Source organism: Oryx dammah, unplaced genomic scaffold (genome assembly GCF_014754425.2).
Source record: "Oryx dammah isolate SB20612 unplaced genomic scaffold, SCBI_Odam_1.1 HiC_scaffold_23, whole genome shotgun sequence".
In the NCBI taxonomy this organism is placed as follows: Eukaryota; Metazoa; Chordata; class Mammalia; order Artiodactyla; family Bovidae; genus Oryx; species Oryx dammah.
Window position 1 is genome coordinate 119705713 of NW_024070207.1, and position 24369 is coordinate 119730081.

General features: G+C 37.2%; 1 protein-coding gene across 2 annotated transcripts in view; it reads right to left on the minus strand.

The window, feature by feature from the left end:
• GLRA2 (glycine receptor alpha 2) overlaps positions 1–21402 on the minus strand; it is a 209504-nt gene extending 188102 nt beyond the window's left edge. For both annotated transcript variants that reach the window (XM_040266603.1, XM_040266602.1), the window contains exons 1-2: positions 21335–21402; positions 19112–19245 (exon numbers count right to left, since the gene is read on the minus strand). In XM_040266603.1, coding sequence (XP_040122537.1) covers positions 19112–19245; positions 21335–21402 — 202 coding nt within the window. The remainder of the gene's footprint in view (positions 1–19111; positions 19246–21334) is intronic.
• Between the last annotated feature and the right edge of the window lie 2967 nt (positions 21403–24369).

The window sequence follows — 24369 nt, forward strand, 5'->3', positions numbered from 1 at the left end:
AGGTTTGATTTCCTTACCCAAAAGTTTTCTCTTTCCTTGACATCAATGACGACATCTTTTCCTGGTTCTCTTCCAGATGTTCTGACCATGTATTCATATTTCTTGTCCAGTCCTTCTTTTGCCCCCATGCCATCAATGTTCATGTTCATGGAAGTCTCCTCCTTACTCCTCTCTTCATTCTATGCATTTGCACTGAGTGATCTGAATTAATACTATCATGATCTGATGACTCCATTCCTGCATTGATAGCCCCAACATCTGTTTTTAGTTCCAGATTAACATTTTCAACAGCAGATTAGACACATGAATTTGTGGTGGCCATCGGAAAAACATGCTCAAAACTGAACTCATTATCTTCCTCAGCATTTTCCTCCTTTAACATCTCCTCTTTGAGCAAATGAGAGCATCATCTGCTCAGTTGCCTAACTTGGAACCTGGAGTCAAACATTACTCTTCCTCTTGTACCCTCTATATCCTTTTTAATGCATTTTGACTTCCATTTATCTTGTTAATTAGCTTCCCTGGTGGCTCAGATGGTAAAGTGTCTGCCTGCAATGTGGGAGACCTGGGTTCGATCCCTGGGTCGGGAAGATCCCCTGGAGAAGGAAATGGCAACCCACTCCAGTACTCTTGCCTGGAAAATCCCATGGACGGAGAAACCTGGAGGGCTACAGTCATGTGGTTGTAAAGAGACAGACATGACTGAGCGACTGAGTGACTTCACTTTCACTTTATCCTGTTAATTTAGCCTCTCCTTTCCAATCCCACAGCTGAAGCCTGAACTTTCATCATTTCTCTCTTGTGAATGATTGTCATGATACACTGATCTACCATCTTTCTAGTATATCCTTCTAAAGGCATCTTGAATTATCTTCTTAGAATCTAATCTACATCTAATCATACCCCTTCTCTGCTTAAAAATCTTGCTGTGCCTTCCTGTTACCTACAGTTAGATCTGAATGCCTTAATAATCAACTTGACCCTCCAGCTCTGACTAGCTTTATTCTCTAGCCTCATTTTTTATGACTTCCCTCCTTTTACTTTCTTTGGGTATACTCATGTTTTGTTATCCCCCAAACTAGCCAAATTGTTTCCAGACATGAGAGTTCGCTACCTGAAGTTCCCTTTTCCATTCCTTGAATGCCTACTTCATCTCTCAAGACCCAATTAAAACATCACCTTTTATATGAAGCCTAGAACTACTTCTTTTTCTCCTCTGTAGAATAAGCTCCAGAGAAATATAAACATTATCATTAGTGGAAGCTACCTTAGTTGGGCTTCCCAGATTTTATAAAGATTTTTGGTTCATTGATACATAATCTGGGACAATCCCGTAGCTTGAGAACCACTTTTCAATTTTTGATGAGAATGGCAGATGAGGCCCAAAAGGAGAATTCTTTAGAAGAATCAACCACAAGCTCACTGGTTGGAAGGAATTAAATGCTATAACCATGATGCCAGTAAATCTGGCATTGCGTTGTTGTTTTTCAGTCACTGAGTTGTTTCCGACTCTTAGCGACCCCATGGAATGCAGCATGCCAAACTCCTCTGTCATCCACTATCTCCTGAAGTTTGCTCAAACTCTTTTCCATTGAATCAGTGATATTATCTAACCATCTCATCCTCTGCCGCCTCCGTGTCTTCTTGCCCTCAATTTTTCCCAGCATCAGGGTCTTTTCCAATAAGTCGGCTCTTTGCATCAGGTGGCCAGAGTATTGGAGCTTCAGCTTCAGCATCGATCCTTACAGTGAATACACGGGGTTGATTTCCTTTAGGATCCACCTATTTGACCTCCTTGCTGTCCAAGGGACTCTCAAGAGTCTTCAGCACCACAGTTCCAAAGCATCAATTCTTTGGCACTCAGCCTTCTTTATGGTCCAACTCTCAAATCCCTACATGACTACTGGAAAAACTATAGCTTTGACTGTACAGACTTTTGTTGGCAAAGAGATGTCTCTTCTTTTTAATGTGCTATCTAGGTTTGTCTTGGCTTTGCTTCCAAGGAGCAAGTGTCTTTTAATTTCATGGCTGCAGTCACTGTCCACAGTGATTTTGGAGCCCAAGAAAATAAAGTCTGTCACTCTTTCCACTTTTTCCTCATCTAGTTGCCATGAAGTGATGGGACTGGATGCCATTCTCTTAGTTTTTTGAATGCTAAGTTTTTTTTTTTTTTTTTTTTTTTTTTTTTACACTTTAAATGTATATGATTTTATTCATGAATTATACATCTATAAAACTGAAAAATAATTTTTAAATGTAGAAATTGAACCTTAAGGCTTTTATAATTACTGAAACCCATGTTTCAATGAATTATCCTACAATTGGTAGTCTATAAATATACTTTCTAATAATAAAATAAGTGTTTCATCAAAATATCTTAAGTAATGAGTTTCATATTTAATTTATCTTCTTTCTCTTTTTTTCTTTTCAGGGTGATTCTGGGGAACCTTTAGTTGGAAAGGACCTTAAAGATACCTGGTATCTCATTGGAATTGTGAGCTGGGGAGATAACTGTGGTCAAAGAAACAAACCTGGAGTCTACACAAAAGTGGATGCTAAGTTTTAAGCCAGCTTTTTTCACTCTCCTCTTTTACCCTCACCAAGCTGCATGCATTAGTTTAGCAGTTAGAAATTAACAATTGGTTATATTGATTTTACTTACTAAACATTTCAAGCACTGAAGAGGAGAGTTGCTTCAGGCCAGTGGATTCTATTTGGGTAACCTTAATGCCACCCTACATCCCTATTCAATATTGGTTATAGAAAATAAAGCTTTTTATACATGGGATGTTGGTCCTGGAATGGTGGTAAAGTAGAAGGGATTGGATAGAAAGGCTGGGGATAAGAATGCTGGTACATTAACAATTCTTAATTCTCCTTTAGTTGATACCTAGTACAATGCCATATGCACAGTAAATGCTTGATATGTATCTATATGTGAATGAATCCATTCATTCAGGATTAAACATTTGTTAAGCTCCTACAAAGACAGGAAATACACAAAACCCTACAACTTCGAAGATAAATTAGAATCATTCTGTAATATAGATAAGGGGGGACATCTGTCTTAAAAATACATTCAATAAAGTATTGCAGGTCAAGAATGAACGTCATTGTCATCATTACCTAAATGATGACTTATCTTCTTCTCCATGTTAGGCTTTATGTATCTGGAGAGCTAGTGTTGATCTAAATCCTGTCTGGCAATAAGATCACCACCACCACCACCACCACCACCCCCCCACACACACTCCCCCTCGCTAAATAGCAAGAATGATGAGCAAAATTACAGGTGCTTCCCATTATGAGAAATGCCTAAGGAATGAAATGAGATAATATATGGGAAAAGACTTCATGCATTTTGAAAGAATCACAAATATTAGAGAATAATTTATTATTTTAGTTCAGTTGCTCACACCCAGCCACCTTTTCAGATTCTGGGATTAATAATTGGTGTTATGAATTCTTATATTCATTTGATACTTGTTTATTGGCTCCTGTCTACTGTCAGGTATTGGAGCTAAACAACGAAGAATGAGATAAGCCCAGTCTATGGCCTCCTTGACCTGGTCTAGGAGCGGAAGGGACAGGGAAGCAGCCAGTCACAAGAGAGACTGTAGACTGTGCCTGTAAGAGAGGATGGACTTAGCAGTTTAAAGGAAGTGTTCTAGAGGAAATGGTACTGATGCTGAAGTCTGTAGGATGAGTAAGAATTAGGCTGGTGAAAAGGCTCATGAAAAGGCAGGCATGGTAAAGGGAAATGAAAGTGCCAAGCACAACAATGAAAGGTATGAGGAACAGGAAACAGGGTATTGAGGTTGGAACAGAGTGGGAAGGCACAGCTTGGGATGCAGAATAATGACGTTGAAGAGGATGATATTGATACTCCCTCCAAGATTCTTGGGTCCCATTTATCATTGTGTGCCCCTCACCTCAGTATGCATTTTTTTGAAAATTGAAGTAGAGTCGATGTAAAATATTAGTTACAGGTGTACAGGGCTTCCCAGGTAGTGCGAGTGATAAAGAACCCGCCTGCCAATGCAGGAGACATCAGAGTCCGGGATTTGATCCCTAGGTCAGGAAGATCCCCTGGAGGAGGGCAAGGCAACCCATGGAGAATCCCATGAACAGAGGAGCCTGGCAGGCTACTGCCCATAGGGTCACAAAGAGTCAGACATGACTGAGCAACTGAGCGTGCATGCACGCACAGGTGTGCAATATAGGATTCCACAATTTTTTAAGGTTATACTCCATTTATAGTGATTAAAAATGTTGGCTATATTCCTCATGTTGTATAGTATATCCTTGTAGTTTATTTTATACATAATAGTTTGTTTCTCTTAATCCACTACACCTATATTACGCCTTCACCATTTCTTCTTCCCACTGGCAACCAAGAATTTGTTCTCTAGATCTGTGAGTCTGCTTCTTTTTTTGATATATTCCTTAGTTTGTTGTAATTTTTAGATTCCACATGTAAGTCATTTCATACAGTATTTGTCTTTCTCTGTTTGACTCATCTCAGCACAATACCCTCCAAGTCCATCCATGTTGCTGCATGTGGCAAAATGTCATGCTTTTGCTTCCAGTAGCCAGAACATGTACTCTTGCCTGGAGAATCCCATGGATGGAGGAGCCTTGTAGGCTCCAGTCCATGGGGTCATGAAGAGTCGGACACGACTAAGCGACTCCACTTTCACTTTTCACTTTCATGCACTGGAGAAGGAAATGGCAACCCACTCCAGTGTTCTTGCCTGGAGACTTCCAGAGACGGAGGAGCCTGGTGGGCTGCCGTCTATGGGGTCGCACAGAATTGGACACGACTGAAGTGACTTAGCAGCAGCAGCCAGAACATGTGGTTTTTCACAGAGGGCTGTTCCATAGCTACTGGAGCTCACTTTGAAAGTGAAAGTGAAAATGAAGTCGCTCAGTCGTGTCCAACTCTTCCCCATGCACTGCAGCCCACCAGGCTCCTCCGTCCATAGGATTCTCCAGGCAAGAGTACTGGAGTGGGTTGCCATTTCCTTCTCCAGGGGATCTTCCCGACCCAGGGATCGAAACCAGGTCTCCCGCATTCCAAGCAGACGCTTTAACCTCTGAGCCACCAGGGAAGCTCACTTTACCCACCTTCTATCTGGGAATTTACTCTCCCCACCCACCCATACACATCCTGAGAGCCATCTTTACCCAATAACTAACAGAGGGGGATATGAATAGTCAGCTCTTATCTCTAGTCAGAACAACTCTGGAGTATATTTTACACTTCAGAGTTCCCTTGAGGGATCAGGTCACACTCATCTACTATTGGGCTTGGCTTGAGATCATGCTCTTAACTGGGTTTTTACCACCCGTTGTTGTCTGATTTCATCACTCTCTTATATGTCTCCCTTGCTCAGTTATCTGTAATAAATCACTTCCACGCAGCATCTGCCTCTCAGAAACCCAACCTCAAACAGATGCAGTCAAAAGTCCAACCATGAAAACCCCAGTAAGCCATGTACAGGCATATAGACTTTATCTGGAAGTGATGAGATGTCCCAGGAGAGTTTTAAGTCATGAAAGGGTCTGGAAATTCAAGGATACTAGTATTTTGAGCTCTTCACTCCCTCAGATGACAGCTCAGCTTGCTTTTCCTATGCATTCAGATAGAGACATAGCCAATCAGGCACCCCAGAGCAGCTGCACTATGGATTTTCTAAAAAAAAAAAGTATGAGTTTATTTCTGATCTTAGCTTTCCTTAAGAATCTATTTATTATTCACACTATATTTCTTTGCTTTATTTGCACCTGCCACATCTCCCTCAAAAGTCTGTGACTTTTTTCAGAAGCATTATTCTGTGATTTATATGGAATTTTGCATGATGTCACTAATGGATACTTTTTGTTAATACCTTCAACTGCTTTGCTTCATCACTGAAGCAAATAATTTATTCTGACATGTATGTGGAAAGTAGACACTGAGGTGATACCTGCTTCCTTGAGATTTTACATATGTAGTTTATTGTGGCAGATGTTATTAGCATCTGGCTTCAGATTCTTATGTAATAATTATGCTCTTTCACTGTACGGAGTGAGGAAAGTCCCATGGTAAAGGACACATAACTCAATCATGGACACTTCACGTGTTCATCCACTTCCACTGACTTCTTCAAAGATTCCTTTGCACAAGCTATATTGCTGTTAATTGTACACTGACATCTCTTAAATGAATTCAGTTGAGGTGAATGGGTGCTATAGAAGACTTCACCCAGGGGCTCATGCAAGCCCAGTTAGCCGTAGGCAGGAAATAAAAAATGTGTATGTGTGTGTGTCTATGTGTGTATATGTGATTATGCCATTTGCAAAGTCTTGTTGACAAGTAGGAATGTGGAATTTTTCCCCTTGAGGTAAGTGTATTCTCTTGCTGAGGAAATTCTTTTTTTATGGGCTTTGGGATATTTGCCCCAAATCAGAGATTTATACATTTTGCTGAAAGCCCTCCATGTTACAAACTTGGTGGCATCAAATCTGTGGAACAGGAAGCTGCCTGCTGAGTTTTAAGTGGGAATATTTGCTCTGAAGATTTGAATAAAGGATGAGCTTAAATGAGGCATATGTGCACAATAAACAAATGTGAATATTGGAAATGTAGGTGCTTGGGGGAAATAAAAGGAATACGTATCCCAGACTGTGGGTAATTCCTCCTATTTCGAACTAGAGAAACATGTCTGATAATATAGGATTAGTCTAGCAAGGGTCAGGTCAAGTATGCCACTGGTCACAGAGAGGTCACTAACTCAAGAAAATAAAATAGGAATATTCCAGAGAAAATAAATGCTGAATGGTATAGCAACCTTATTGTTAACAAGATATGACCTCAAATTTTAGAGAGAACAAGCAGAGTGGCATTTTATCTATTAAAAAAAATCTTCCTGAAAAAAATAGAAATTGTGGTGCCAGGGTTTTCTATTCAAAAGGTGTGGCATTGGACCTCTGTGATATTTCTTTTCAAACAGAGATGATCTCTTCTTAAATTTTTATACTTTGAGAAGACACTACATACATCATTTTGCTATCAAATTTCAGAAAATACTAGGGAAAATATTATCCTTATCTTCATATCCCATGACTTCTATAACTAAGGATTCAGCAAAGCCATCTCCCCCTCCCCCAGCATAATGCCACTATCTGTCTCCTAGAAATGTAGAAACTGCAGTGATACTGGAAGCAAACGATAGCAACGAATCTGAGTTAGGCACTCAGGCTGTATGGTACAAAATCTGAAGACAGAGTAAGCAAACTGTGTGTGTGCTAAATCACTGCTTTATAGTTCATCTTCACTCAGTTCCTCTGCTAGGTCCAATTTATACCAACCTTCAATGACCAGTAAAGCTGAAAAATTGCTAGTCTCTCAGTCGTGTCTGACTCTTTGCAACCCCATGGACTGTATAGTCCATGGAATTCTCCAGGCCAGAATACTGGAGTGGGTAGCCTTTCCCTTCTCCAGAGGATCTTCTCAACCCAGGAATTGAACCCAGGACTCCCTCATTGTAGGTGGATTCTTTACCAGCTGAGCCACAAGGGAAGCCCAAGAATACTGGAGTGGGTAGCCTATCCCTTCTCCAGTGGATCTTCCCAATGCAGAAATCAAACCGGGGTCTCCTGCATTGCAGGTGGATTCTTTACCAACTGAGCTATGAAGGAAGCCCTCAATGACCAGAAAAGCTGAAAAATTGCTGTTCCATTATCTGTGAGTTGTACAGTGGAATATCAGCACCAATGCCATTACATGGATACCCTGAAGCAATGTTTCAAATAAGGAGCATGTTTGCTATAGAATGTGTAGGAGTTCCATCATCAATGTGTCTTCATCTACTGTATAAGATACAGTTGACCCTCAAACAAGATGAGTTTGAACTATATGGATCCACTTATATGCAATAGTTTTTCAATAAAAGCCTACTAGTGGTATACAACCCACTCTCTTTGGTTGAATCCACCCATGCAAAACTTGAATAACAGAGGCCCCACTGTAAAGTTACACATGGACTTTCAACTGCTGGGATTTGGTACCCCAACCCCACATTGTTCAAGAATCAATTGTAAATGATGTGGATCAGGAGCCATTCAGCCTAAGGGAGCTTTAGTATTGGGCTTCCCTGGTGGCTTAATGGTAAAGAATCCACCTGCCAATGCAGGAAATGCAAGTTCCATCCCTGGGTAGGGAATATCCCCTGGAGTATGAAACGGCAACCCACTGCAGTATTCTTGCCTGGAAAATTCCATGGACAGAGGAGCCTGGCGGGCTACGGTCAATGGGGTCGTCAATGGGGTCGCAAAGTCAGATATGCCTGAGCGCACATGCACAGGTTTAGCATTTCCCCACCCCCTACTTTGCTTTCCAAATTTTACTAAGACCTTAAAATAAGAAACAGGAAGAAAAAAAATCATACTTGTTTATTTGACAAATTCAGAGAAAATTTAAGGGAAGAACTAGTCATTAAAAAGTTTTATATATAGGTAACTCTTTTCTCAAGACATTTAGTGATATTTCAAAGACATTTCTCTTTCTGCGTCTATCTTCTTTGAAAACAATTTTCAATAGTTCTTCCTGGGAATTTATATCTAACTACATGAAGCATCAATTTTGAGCAGACCAACTTAGAATATATTTTAGTACTATGAATACCTTAACCCTAAATCTACACACATTGAGATAAATAGTGCATAATTTCAATTGTTAAATGAAATTTTTTTTAGTATGCATTCAAATTTTTTTAATTTCAAAGAAGTGATGGGGAAAAAAATTCTTAATGAACAGTTGAATGGAAATCATATGAGATTTATTCATCTTGGAAAACTGCCTGAAAGAGAATGGCAATCCAAAAGGAAATTTTCCGTGTAGCCATGAAATTTTGTCATGTTCTGCTGAAAAAAAATGTCTTTAGTTCAAGGTTAAAGGTCACTTATTTAAGTCACTCAGCATTCAAGAATCATAAAGACTAAAACAGAAGGTGATTATCAGATCAAAGTATTTTGCTGTACTGACTAATGTCTTTTCTTTTGTTTTCAATGTTTGTTTTTTCAAAATGCCACTGTTTGCTTATTTATTCATGTAAATGAAGAAGGAGATAAATAGTCTGCAATAATAATCTAACTTGTAGCGTAATTCTCTTGTGGCATTGGAATGCTAATGTTGAGCATGTATCAAAACAAAAGCCATGTTTACTGAATTCTGGGGCCTTCCTACTGTTATGAATATTATCTTTCTAGCAGATAATCATATTTTATATATAAATATATGTAGGTTTCCCATCAGCAGCAGCTATTTTCATGTTAAAAAAAATTTCAGTTGGTACCATAGTTTTTACCAAAACCACATTTTCCAAAGTACAGTCTGTAAAACACTAGCTCCCGATAATGTTACTCATTTAAGGAATCTATGATTAAATAAGTGGAGGATAAGCCCTTGTGTTAAAAATAAAAGTTTTTAAAACATTTATTTGTATATTTTTACTGTAGCTTTTTTTCAAAACATTTTAACATGCTAATCAATATTGGGAGTCTCTTGGAGGATGTTTTGCAGAATTTCCATTCTTATTTTACATTTTAAACCTTATATCTGAGAACATTTCATGGAACTAGTGTTTTGAGAAATGTCTTTGACTAGATGCTGAACTAAAGAAACATGATAGCTACTTTCCCTAGAAGCAGCCTCTGTACATGAATTTGCTACATGCAAACCTTTTAAGAGCAAGAAAAAAAATTGTGGATGGCTGATTCCTTCACTAATCCTCTTGGAAGCTTCCAGAGTCTTCCAGAGAATAATGATCATCCTTGAAATATTGGGAGTTGAAATAAGATATAAACAACTGTAAAGAATTCTGGGCAGAATAATTTCTCAGAGACCAGTTCTCTGGGAAGATTGGTTGCATCCAAGCTCTTCTGTGGGTGAATCAGTAATTTAGAAAGGGACATACTCAAAAATATTCACTTAGGCTGTAAAGACTAGGGACTATCCAAATTAGAAGTGAAATAGACATCTTGGTCCAAGTCTTTTATTTTGGAGATGATAAGAATTAATCCCAGAGAGGTTGGGTGGCATGCTCTAGGTCACAGTGGGCAAAACTGTAATTAAAACAAGGCCTCATGAGTCTCAGTTTAGATTTTTTTGTTGTAGGATGTCCCCCGCCTTTATTTGGTAAGGCAATACTGGAGCACAGTATCTTGGGGGAAAATACTATAAGGAAGATATTATTCTTTAGACACAGGAGCAAAAATTTCTCTTTCTGGACCTGTAGTTCTTAAGCTATAGGGAGTAATGAATTTGTTAAAGTGGCTGTTTAAACATCCCATCATTCATTGATTCTAGAGAGGTAGAGTTGGAAAGGTGGGACCAGCCATATGCCTTTTTAACAGTACTTGCAGGGCTCTAAAGCAGGTGTTCTGAAAAGCGTGGTTTGAGAAACACATCTGACTGGTTGCCAGTTTGGTTTAGCATTAAATCCTAAGTCATTTGACTTGGCATACTCTATACAGCTTTCACGTATTAAAACCACAGTTAATTCAAAAGAAAAAGTAGAATATGAGAAATCCATTGTGAGAACTCCAGTATATATATAAATTTCCTGAATTATCATCTTACTGGGGTTGTTACAGTGTGGTTTACCAAATGTGTGTATCCTTCACTTTTCAGACTTGGAGGTTCAAAGCTAAATAAACAGACTCCTTGTTTTCTGAATACATTTAAGAGGGAAGGGTGCAAAGAGAAAGGGTGCTTTATCTATTGCTAAGAGAAAGCCTGATAAAAGAAATCTCAGCTGCCTTGTCGGGCATGAATTTGTTCTTAGAAACCCACATCTTGAAGTATTTAAATGTAAATAAATCAGAAGAAGATAGATTATATTATCTTCTATGTACACTTGGGTTTTAAAAGTGAAAGAAAAATTAGGTGGTAAAGTGGTTCTGAGGTTTTCCTAAAGTAGTTAGAATTGCCATGATAAGCAGCTGTATTTCAGGTGCAGTAATCAAACCAACCAAGAGCAGAAAACAAGCAACTGTCCCCTAGACCCACCATTTCCTCAGAATACACACTTCTCTGCCCCTAGGCGTCTAACACTTCTTCAGCTCTGTACAGACAGAAGAGCAAGGAGGAAAGGCTGTGTCTCAGAAATGCTGCCCCAAGAGACTTGGCATTTAAGTCTTGTGCTTCAAATCTAAGCCCACAACACATTCCAGCACGGGAAGCCCGGGGCAGGGGAGGGGGGCAGATTACTGAGGGGCAAACACAACAATATTAGCAAACATATAAACATGTTAAATCAGAGAGAAAGGAAACAATATTAATTATTTTTGTATATTCCACAGGAAGACCTCTCTCTCCTTCCTTTTTCCCTCTTCGCCCCCACCCCTTTGCACCTCTTTAACTCATCTGTTCAGGAAATAGAACTATCACGTTCCGTTATCTTCCTCTCTCTTCTCTGCTTTTGGAGGTATCATGTATCTATCGGGATAATATATCCAGGTGGCATCCCATTTTCATTTCCCTCCTTTCCCGAGAGTGACAAAGGAAGGCTTATTAAACCTATTGTCAGTTTGGGAACTGTCTGTTTGGTCACCCGAAGTTGAAGGGTGGCTTTGCTCATGAGCTGACTTCATGCTGATTATCTTCCACTCCCCACCCACCTCAAGATTCTGCCTTCTCTTTTTTGTTCTCTGTACTCTGGGAAGCTGACCTTCTGGGTTTACTACATCATTGAGCTCCCTTGCCCTCAGACTTCTGGTTGGATTTGGCCAACGAGAGGGTCCACAAGAGAATGGAATGCAGGAGGAGAGTGAGGTCAGACTATTTATTCACTCGCTTCCTCCTTGCTAAGCCAGCACATATTGACTCCACAGCTCCATAGATATCACTGCGTGGCTTCTCTTTAGAGCCGCTTTCTCTAGGTTCTGGCAGCTACTCCCTTTCTCGCCTCTTCAGATCTACTGTTGACAGTCCCAGAGTACTACAGTCTCCCTTTAGGGACTGGTTTTTTCCAAACTCTCCCACACCCTGTTGGAATGTGCCATCTCTTTCCTGCAAAGATCCTGGATGGTACAGCATTAAACTTACAAATTATATTCCAGCTTTTACTGAAGTGAGAACTGACATTTAAAAGCTTAACTTTCTGTTTACCACTGTATACTTAGCAAGGAACATGGTTCCTGGCACATAGATACTGCTCACTGCTTATTTATTAAAGGAATAAACAAAAGAATTGCGTGTTTAGATAGAAATATAAAGATGGAAAACCTTTACATGTAATTTTTTGTGCTCCCTTGCTGCAAATTTATTCTGTTGCTTTGACAATGCATGGGCAGGTGTAGCTTATTTTTCCTCAAGAAAGTATGAGCCACCTTCCAACAGAAAAAAAAATAGAAAACAAGACTTATTCAGTCACATTCATGGTAACTGTCTATTCGGTTTCCACATTTTGACTTAACCCAGGATTTGATTCTTCCCTCTTGGATGGATATGTTAATGAAACAGAGCCACCGTTTGGTATACTCATTACTTTATAAAGGAGTGGAGGGTGCCAGGACATGAGTCAGAGAGAGTGTCCAGTTTCCCTCTTGTACTTGCCCCCTGACCACATTTGGTTGGCTAGCCAGACTAGAACTCCAAAATGGAGATCTAGTTACTTTATTCTTACAGGTCCTTCACAGTTAAGAATACCAGTTAGAGACCTATTCTTTTTACTCATGTCCCTCTTTTAGTGAGCTTCACATGGCTTAAAGTATCTGCAATCAGTCACAAGTGTTCAGAGTAGTCCTCTCAAGAAAAAAGTCAATGAGAAAATGTTGCCTCCTACAGTCAAGACAGGCTCTTAGGTGTTAAGTCCGAGGAGAGCACAGAATGCTTCCAAAGACCTTATAATGAGGCTTAATCAACTATATTTTCATTTTTAAGACCAAACATGTCTGATCCAACACCACCAAAAGCAAGGTGATAACTATTTTTCTCTAAACCTGATTATACCAACTAGACACATTATAATGTCCACACTTAAAGTATGGAGACACCCTGATATATATGCCATTATTTCTTAAAACGAGGTCTCAGATTATGAACAAAGTTGACTGAATTGTTCTTCAGCATGGGGAGTAACAGAAAGCACTATAGAACTCAGGATAAAATGTTTAGGCTCTTTCAATAATGAAAATTAAGGATATGAAGTCACACAGAATCAACCAAGGAGCAATACATTCTCAAAAACTAAATTATGGGCTTCCATTTCCAGTGCTCTTAACCTGCCATGTTGCAGAGACTAAATGTTCTTTTTAAAATACTTATTCTAAAATTGGAAATCAATTCAGCACGTTTTACAGTGACCCTTGCAACTGCAGTAACTGGACAAGAAAATACATCAGAAAGGACAGTCACATATCTTGCATCCAATTCAGAGTCCTTTCTAGACCAAGCAAAATTGGTTCTATGTCTTTCACTTGGTTCATTTAAAAAAATGAATCTAAGAAAATAATAAAGGATAAGATTTGAATAAAGATTTGATAAAGATAATTCCTTCACACAAACGGCTCCCTCTTTGTTTCATATTTAGGGATTCCCTGGTGGCTCAGAGGTTAAAGCGTCTGCCTGTAATGTGGGAGACCTGGGTTCTATCCCTGGATCGGGAAGATCCCCTAGAGAAGGAAATGGCAACCCACTCCAGTATTTGTTTACTAGGAATATGAAATAGCCCTCTCAAGTTGAAAATCTTCCCACTGGACTAGTAAACAAAAGAACCAGCTGAGACATATGACATCTATATCCTGGTTACTGTGGTAGGACTCTAAAATGCTAGAACTTCTTGGACTCTTTTTTTTCCCATTAAAAAAAAAATTCAAACAACTTTTAAGGACCCAATCACCATGAAGGGTAAGTTTTGAGAATACATAGTCAGTGTCAGTTATAAAAGAGAAATGAAAGACTGGTAATAATAATACAAATTACTTGTGATAATTTTAATAGAAGGAAATCATTCAGATTTATGATTTCATTGGATATTCAGAACAACCTAAATGAGGTGAGCAAAGTCAGAATAAAACCTGAGTCATAGAGAGATGGAGACATCTCTTCTCCAAAGTGGCTGAACCAGGACATGTACCCGGGTTTTCTGGATCCAAGTCCAAGATCCCTCCCACTCTACTACTCTGTCACCATGGAATGGAAGACATACTTCAATAAATGAACTTATACTTTGTAGTAGACATTGCTAGAGTGTGTTAGAATACTGTAGATGCCTCCTTCTTGATGTTACCTCAAATTCCTGACAAGCACCTTGCAGGCCCATCATAGCAGCCTATTATATACAAATGAAGATAAAATAAATTGTGACACGGCTAGCAGATTTTGGATATTCAAAAATCTTCATCTACATCATACTTGAATAAAACTATCATATATAAATTTCTCTTTGATACAGCCAGACTTTCCTTTCAGTAACCAGTTCCCCCTTTTATCTCCTATTGTGTGATTCTAAAATAGCTGTACCCTTTTAGGTGTCTGAAGGTTTCGACTGCTTTCTGCATTCAAGTCAAATACTTCTGCAAAAAATATTTCTGATATTTGTAAGCATTCTATTCTTTTTCTTAGAATCCATGGTAATATCTAATGCCTGCATCTACCAGGGTGATCAAAGAAATGATTATGCTAGGGCTTCATTACCACCAACTGAGAGAATCACTCTTTCCAAGTGCCCTGCTGGACATTTATGCTAGGTCATGCCCTACAGGGGTTGATAAGCACAATGCATGATCTTGAGCTCCTGTTGGCTACAGACTAGAGACTTTTCAAGGGGAGAAACCTGAAGACCTCAAGGTTTTTGGAAGTGAATCTGTTTCTTACTTGCATCTGAAACACCTTTTGAGCTGATAACTCCTTGGAAAATAAAGGAAACCATATTGCATGCAAATGTAGGTTTTAATGTCACACATCACACTTTCAAATTTAGGTCTCCAGATATGGGGAAAAAATAAGTGTGCATGGCATGAACAAAAAAGTGGAGGGAATAATTATCTCCTGGCATTATCTATTCCAGATCCTATCCCAAAATGAATGTTCGGTGAAATGCATTTATTCACATTGGGATGAAACTTAGGATATAACCCTAAGTTAATTTTCTTTTCAAAGAAAATTTTGTTAAAATAGATAAAGGCTTTGTTTCAAAGAGAGAAAATCAGAACTAATGCATTTTGCCCAGGTTTGAGCATTTCATTTGGCTTCTTGAAAAGCTTAATGTTTAAAGTGGCATTTTCAAGATACAATAATACTGACAAAGGAATATCTGATAGGATGATGGAATAACACCATGATAAATCAACTGAGAATGAGACAAATCACCCAAGTGGGGAAAAGGCTTCTCTGTTGACATAGAATCAACATTTACCATGGTTTCAACACAGGTAATTGTGAGTAGATATAGCTTATGTTTTTATCTGAAGTGAGGATTTTCAAAATTTATGTTTTGACGAGATCTGACCCAAGTCTCTGAGGATCTCATAGATGGAATGCAATTGGCAGCTCTGACTCATGGCTTTGTTTATACACTGTGCTTCAGCACATCAGAAAAGCTATTTTTTTTCGATAGTTTCTAAGAATGGCTCTCAATTACAGAGTCTAAGTCTGAATCATTTCTGGCTCCCTTTTCTAGCATACATCCATCTTCCTTCCTTGTATATATGCCCATTATGACATCTTTCAGAGCCCATTAGGGATATGGAATAGACATGAAATATTTTACTGACTTGAAAGTATGCAGGAAAAATTTCTTCCAATAAGAAAAGTTGTGCATATATACTTTTTTTCCCATGCCAGTACATGGCGTCAAAGAAAACAGAGAAATGTGTTATTATTTCTTACAGCTTCTAGAAAAGCCATTCCCTTTTTCTCAACAGCCCATATTTAGCTTTTGCTTGTATTTTTGTGGTCAGATTCTGCCTTTTTGTCTTCTTATTAATCATCATTATTGTTATTTTCAATATCATTGTCTTCATTGTCACCATGTTTATTGGTATCATAGTCAGTTTGGTTTTGACATTTACAGGGAGTCTATCACTATTCCAGATACAATCACATTTCCTAATCACCTTTCATATCTATCTACTATATAAAATTTCTCATTGATACATTGCTAATCAGCTATAGTAAGTACTATTGTTTTCCTAGTCTCCTTATTGCTACAAGTTCCTTATTATCTCTTTTATTTCTTTCTCCTCAACTCAGCTAAAATCATCTTTGCTAGCCACTAGAACCACTGGTGGGTTCCTCAGAAGTCATCCCTTGCCAACATCTGATAGTAACCTATATCTGATAGTAACCTATAATGGAATATAATCTGCAAAAAAAACCTGAATCACTATGCTGTACACCTGTGAGTGAATTATACTTCATTTCTTAAAATGTTCCCTCCACCCTCAACTTCTACTACAATTTATTGTAAGCACTAATTTTCAAAAATCGATCTGAATTTTCCTTTCTTTCTTGGTCCTTATTTCCTCATTCTGGAGAAAAGTAGAGTTTCTTTTCATATATATATAATATATATAATAATATATAATATATATTAATATTATTAATATATTATTAATATATATAATATATATAAAATAAGGTGTGGTATGGGGATGGGTTGATAAATCATAAATATGCAATAGAACTATATTAGACATATAAAGATCCATGGGAACACTAATGAGGGAAGATCACATCTGTCTAAAATAGTGGGGAATGTTTTACATCCAGGAAAAACCAAAATCCTCACAGTAAAGAGAATTGTGGGAGCTATTCTATAATTGTTCTGATATAAATGGTCCATGTAAGTAACATTTAGGAAAGAGTATCAGGGTTCATTGAAGTGAGAGTTAAAGGGAAAGGGAGAGAAAAGTCAGTAAAGTTCATTAATGTTAAGAGTCCTAAGTGATATTCACCTATTTCCCTTTGATAAGTCTTTGAAACATCCTGTACTTGGGTCTTTAGGACAGATCTCAAAAACATGGCCATGCTTTGCTATACTTGATTTTCTCATTTATTTATTCTTTAGAATCATGAGAAATGTAATTTCCAAAGAGTGACATCCCCAAAAGAAACAGAAAAAAATAGTGTGGAAATTATTGCTTATTCTATGTGGTCACTTAAAGTAGATGCAAAGAACTGACTCACTAGAAAAGACCCTGATGCTGGGAAAGATTGAAGGTGGGAGGAGAAGAGGGCGACAGAAGATGAGATGGTTGGATGGCATCACTGACTCAATGGACATGAGTTTGAGCAAGCTCTGAGAGTTAGTGATGGACAGGGAAGCCTGGCGTGCTGCAGTCCATGGGGTCGCAGAGTCGGTCATGGCTGAGCAACTGAACTGAACTGAAAGTAGCACTAACAACATGGGTGTTTGTTTTATTACTCTTTATACTTTTCTTCCCTTTTAAAAAATTATTTCTGGAAAATAATGTTAATAACTGCTTTAATAAACAGGATTCTTATAAACTTGAAACAATTCCATCTCTGGTCCTTCTCTATGAAACTTTCCATGAATAGCTTAATAGAAAATCATCTTTCCTTTTGTTGGAATCCTGTAGTATTTTATCTGTACTTCCTAATGTTACTTAACTATTAACTAGTTATCTCTTTCTATCTAGTATTATGTATTATATTATTATACATGTGTTTATGTAACATCTGTGCTTTCCACCGAAATTTTTTGGGGTAGCACCCAAATCTGTTACATCTCTCAAGTTTTCAAAGCATGCAGTAGTTAATTTTTTTGTGTCGTTCAGATTAAAAAGTTATTAGATGGCTCAGTGAATAAATATATGAGTGAGCCGTCTCATTGACAAAGCTGATTCTCAACTAGTTACTCATAGGATTTTATTTCAAATATTGACTTCCAATAACCATAAAATTAATATGAAATGGGGTGAACATGAAATTTTTAGGAAAATTGAGCTTTGAACTAAGTTCTATTGTCTCTTTTTTATATTTAATCTATAAATCAAAATATTTGTTTTGTCAAAAATCTGATATGTTTCTTTAAGTAATGTGGCCTTCACTGGGTATATTCAGAGGTGCAACATTTAAAAAAGAAGGAATTTAGAATTTAGTTTTCATGCTTATATTTGCCAATAATAAAAATTAATCAACCCTCAAGGAAAGCAATCCAATTAAATAGTTAATAAGCAAAACCAAAGCAATGCATGAATTATGACATAATACCTAACTATCATAGGTTTATCCTTTTATAAAATATTATAAATATTTCACACAGCATTATTTTAAGTTAAATTACAAAATAAAATGCACTTATTTAAAATATGTTTTAAAATTAAAACATCAAAGCAATTCCATAAATAACTGGTTCTTTCTTATTTCAGTATTTTTCTAATTCAGAATAAAAATTAATCAAATATATCAAAAGTAATTTTTGCAGACTATTAATTATATTTTTGTAATGCTAAACATACAAAAACACCAAAGTTTTTGGTTTGTTTCTAATCGAACAAAGTATCCACCATCTTTAACATATGCACTTTACAATTCTATGATCTTCTTTGTTAATTTCTGATAAATGATTTCAAATAAACAATGAGAATACTTAAACAACAGGACCCAAAAGTTTGTAATATATTCAATTAGAGCCTTTTCTTACAAGGTTTAAAAATGAGTGCTTGGAAAGTATATATAATGGTATGTTATACATTGAATTTTAAACTTCATTTTAGGAGTAGGTATTTAAAACCCAAACCAAAGACCTTGGTGTAATCGTTCATATAAATCAAGTCCATCATTTGCTCTTATATTCGCTTCTGGTCACACTCCCACTCAAGATAACATAGGGAACGTGGCAATAATCTCAGATTTTAGTTTTCCTTGTGGAACATAACACAAATGAGGAAAGTTTTTGCAAGTTTATGTGTTTGTGTGCAAACAACACATAAAATTTAAGCTATTAAATCAACTAGTTCGAAAGAATGGGAAAATGAAATGAATACTGCGCTTTTTGTTTTCATTTCGTAATAAAAAGTCCTGAAAACTTGTTTTCAGTGTATTCAAGCATCTGGACTTCCCATAGACTTACTTAACATAAGTTTAAGTGGAACCTACCTTTAAAATTTGGCCTGATTCTTGCGTCATATCCTGATGTCCTTCCCATTAATTTGTCCAAGAAATCTGAAGGAGATAGGGTCTGTGAAGGTTGTTTTCCAGACCTGGAGTCATGGTCTTTGCAGAAAGCCGCCCTAAACACATCATTAACTCTTTTAGCAACAATTCCATTCTTATCACCTGAGAACTAATGTTCACAGAATGTTTGACATCGTGTTTTATAAATATATTTGATATGGTAATAAGAAAAAAGTTATAAACTTTTTGGTCAACTTCCTAACTTGTATATGGTCTTGAGGTAACTTTAAGTGATAAAGGGTATAAATCCTGAGTCATATTTCCTAAGTTACCAAACTTTGCCATAAGATGTTTAAGATGACACAGCATGCATAGCTTTAGGTTAGGTTTTATGGATATATAAAGCTCTTTCTAGTGTCATCAGGGAAATTATGATAATTTCTAAAATGTATGTGATTGTCTCATTTCCCCACGATTTTCAAAATATTCTTCCAGCATTTCAGCCCTTAATGTAAGTCCTCTACATATATATAATAAGATGGGCAGAACAAAGTAAACCATGGACTAATTATCCCATTGCTCATTTTCTCACCTGCTAGATTCTGTTCCAACTTTCAGCTATTTTCAATGTGTTGTCTAAAAGAAAATCTTCACTTGTAAATTTAACTTCATTCTAAAATAGGTCAACAATGGGCACGTCTGTACTTCTATTTTATCATTGTTATTTATATATTAGCATTTAAATTGCTGACTTTCTGGTAAAGTGTTCATGAAAAAAAACTTCTAAATCAGTTTGTCTTTTGCATTGTTAAGACACTAAATGGTAATTGGACAACTCAGATTTTTATTTTCCTTAAAAGGCTTATAAAAAGAGCATATTTGGTTTGTAATGAAATGAATTCTTTCACAATACATAGTTGTTGACTGAATGTTGATTTCTTCCACAAAGTATGTATTTTCAATAGTTTAACAAATAATCTTGTTAATTCTTATCACTAAGAAAATACCACATTCTTGACAGTTTTTCAAAGAAGTAATATTAAATATAAGTGCAAAGATGATACAAACATTTGGTAAAAGTTAAAATTGATACAATCACCTAGAAATACTCACATTCCCATAAGCAGATTCATCTGATTAATCAAGTATTATTTGATTATAATGGTGATGGTGGTAGTGATGAAGATGAAGATGATGATGATTCTAATAAAACCCAGCCTACGATTTTTCTTAATCATAGTAGGAGGTGTGAACCTGAAAGGAACATAGAGGGTTTTCCCAGTACTCATAGCATTATTGCTATATGTTCCATTTCTCTTGGTTCTGTGAAAAAATACCATAAAATTTGGTGAAAATTAAATGAAGAGTCCTATACTTTGTTGTATGAACATCTCTTATCTCTATCTTGTCTTAGAACCTCTTAGCTATTAGGATGGCTACTTCACTTACTGCTAATAATCTGATATTTTGAAGTATCTACTGATTAAATGATTTATAAATTAAGTAGAAAATGCAAGCATGCAAATAATGATTTCTTGCTTATTTTAATTATGCATAGTCCATTTCTCATGCATGGATAAATACAAAGATGTCATATTAATTTAGTTTTGATAGGCAATAACATTTCTAAATTTATTGAACAGTACACTACAGTGATAGCATGAGTTTTTAAATGTTTTTGATGTTTCAAGAAATTTCCTGAATTGTAGTTCTCATAGTATGCATCTAGTTATTGAAATACAATAGAAGTCCCAAGTTGGCTAAGAATTTGGGTTCTTTTATATTTTATATAAAATGAGCATGCTCCTAGCAAATTAATTCAATCAGTTGCACCATATGAAAAGCATTGCATTCAATAATCCCTTTAAATGACTTGCAGAAGAATTTGAAAACAAAAAAATCACCATTATATAGAAATATAAAGAGCATGCAACTCATCAGAGTATCTTAATATCACATTGGCTGTGAAAAAGCATTCAAGTGCATAAAGTAGGATTATGCATCATAAAACTTGCCTTTGTGAAAATTTACCACCTTCCCACCATAATTAAGCTTTTTAAAAGAACAAAAGAACTCTAACTCTCCTTTATAAAATTAGCATAATATGGTCCAGGACATAGAAAAATAGATAAAAATTACATGACACGTTCTCTTTCAAACAGTTTTCATGTGGAAAAGATCAGCATGCAAAGTCGTTTCACCTACCTGAAGTGGTTTGTCTCTAAGAAAAATGCAAACAAGGTTGTCAAAATGTTCACTAGCTGCCGGTTCATTCCTGTATCTGTGATGCTTGTGGAAAATATTCCCAAAATGATTCCAGAAAGAAGCTAAGACAAAGTATCTATTTATTGTCCAGACTCGCAAAATTTGGCAGGAATCTAGTTTCCTTGAAAATCAAAAAGAGATTTGGGTTTGTACAGTTTGCTGAGAAAAAACAAAAAGTGCCAGTACTAGGCATCATGGTCAGGTCAAACGGGGGCTTAGGACCATCAGTTAACCCAGGAGAGACAAAGCTTTAGAACTGATGGATCCCCAGCTGCTTTCCTTGAATAATAAAAATGCTGCTACCTTAATCACATCACCATGCAAAGGGGGCTGGTGACAATGCCATGCTGGAAGTCGGTTGCAGTGGCTTTTGTTTTATGTCCTTTCTATTTAGCGAATCTCTTTTCTCTAGAAAATGTTCTCTTTTTAAAAGAAGTTGTAAATGAGGGGTAAGAAAGGACTCTGCGTGCTAGAGTGGGTAGGAAGAAGAGGGCAAAATTGCTGAGATCCTGTGCTGGAATGAGGGCTACAGAAAGAGACGGAGACGTGATCTTACCCAGCCGATAAATTTCAGCACTCGGACAGCTCCTAGCTCTGAAGTGCGCATGTTTCCTTTTTCAGTCGCTTGGGGCGGGGGTCGGGGAGAGGCATTCCAGAGCGGACATGCCTGCTATTTGAAGGCAAGGAGTGACTGGCTGTTCAGCGAAGGGTTGCTGAAGGGGTGCTGTGATGACCAGAGAGGAGCAGAGGTCAGGATAGATGGAGAGGGTGAAGGAGGCTACGGTCTGAGCTGGAAATGCGAGTCTGTTGGTGGGTGGGCGGGACGGGAGTTTGAAGCTGAAAAAAGAAGGGAATACGATCTAGGTGTGGGAAAAGAAAATTGGGCGAAGCAGAATCGATAGTACTGAAATTACAGTAGGGGAGTGGGTAGTCTACTCCTTATCAGTGGAACCTAGAGGCAAAAGAGGAATCCTGTGCTGAAAAGGAGGGGACATTTCCTTGGCATAGAGAAACCCATATGCAGAAAATGATTCTTGAGGATCGATATTTTAATTTAGAAGCCCTTTATACCTTCCTCGCCCCTTGAGTGTTTTCATTTGATTTTAGCTGCCTGTTCCCAAAGAATCTCTCTACTTCTTTACTAGGGAAAGCCCCTTCGCTGAGCTTTCTTTAGTGGCTCAAAATCCTTGGGCATCCTCTTCAAGTCACGGATTTGTAATAAAGAAAAAATAAAATAGGCCGGCAGGGGGCAGTAGCAATCTTTTCCTGCCCTGGTTAAAGGTTAGAGTAGGGCTCCCAGTAAGAGCTGGAGCAAGGAAGGGTGAGACTGCAGGTTGAGTTTATTCTGCCCATTACAGATGTTAATCACCAGGGATGAGTCATGTAATAAAGTGTAAATGTTCTCCTAAATTGGCTAAAGAGACAGAAAATAGTGCAAGTTTATAAATCCTGTACAAAAAGCATGACAGGTAACCTTGCTATTTCAAATTAAACTTACAAATATTATTAATAAGAAGAAGGATAGTTCAATGTAAGTAATTATCAACTTCTGGCAAGGGAAGAAGAAAAATTCATGTTCTGCCATGAGCTGGGTGAGTAACCTACTGTTTGTCTGCAAAATATACTTTGTCCATCTCCTTGGCACTCCACTGCAGGTCTTAATTTTAAAACAAAATAAAATGATTAATTTTTATTCCATAAATGACTAATATGCACATGGATAAGTTTAAATATCATAGCAGAGTAACAAGGAATTCTGTGATATTAAAAAGGAAATTCTGAGAAAAAATGCACGTTCTTTTTACCTTTTAATCTTAACAAATCACTTGATGGTCTTATTGAAATGCATATTCTGATCTGGTAGGTCTGAGGTGGTGCCTGAAATTCTGCATTTCTAACAAGTTCCTAGCTTATGTTGATGGTGCTGGCCCCACTGATCACACTTTGAGTGGCAATGTTATGTATGGCGTTTTATCAGATTTCTATCTCACCAAGATAGTGAGAATATAGGACCTTTCTTTAGATGAAAAGCAGCAGTGCGCAAGCATTCTGTTTACATACAAAATCAGTTCTTTGAAAGTGTTTTCTTAACTCACAAAGCCCAGAAAAAGTGATTCAATTTAAAAGAAAAACAGTCTAGTGTAAAGTGAGACATCCCTGGACTGCAGTTTGAATCTGTTCACTTCCAAATTCATCCACATGGAAACTCTAGACCTGATTTTATCCCTGCAGTCCTGACCCAAAAAATAAAATCAATTCCTGGAAATATATTTCTTCAGTTGGTGCTATGGAAAAATCATACAAGATTTTTTGTGCTCAAGATTCTTTCCAAAAGCAAAACTATATATGTAAAAGTATAGGAAAATTATTTGTCCAAAAATTTTTTGAGGTTGTAATGATGCTTCAAGTAATAAAGTCTTTGCCAGTCATTTCTTTCAATGTTAGTAACCGAGAGTAGGGTGAGTAGGGAAACCTGCGGCAAAGGGAAACTCTGGCTAGCAGCCTGAAATCAAAGTATATATTATTTTGGAGTTGGAGGGAACTTTAGAGAAGACCTAATGTAACCTCCTCATTATACTTCTCAGCTCTCCTCAATTTGGATTCCAGCTCTGTCAATCTATAGAAACAGCTCTCCCTGAGTTTGCCAATGAATTCCTTGTAACTAAGGCCGAAGGATATTTTTTTCTGTTGTCATCTTACTTGACATTTCCATGGCACCTAACATCTCTTTTCCCTTCTTTTATTTAAATTTATTTTTGTTTTATTGTGGAAAGAGCTCTTTACTTGAAATTTACTCTCAACAGATTTTTTAGTGTAAAGTACAATGTTCTTAACTATAGTCTCAGAACTGTACAGTGCATCTCTAGAACTTATTCATCTTACATCACTGAAACTATGCCCAGTGATTAGCAGCTCCTCATTTCTCCCTGTCCTCCACCCCCAGCAGCCACCATTCTGTTCTCTTCAAGGGCTTT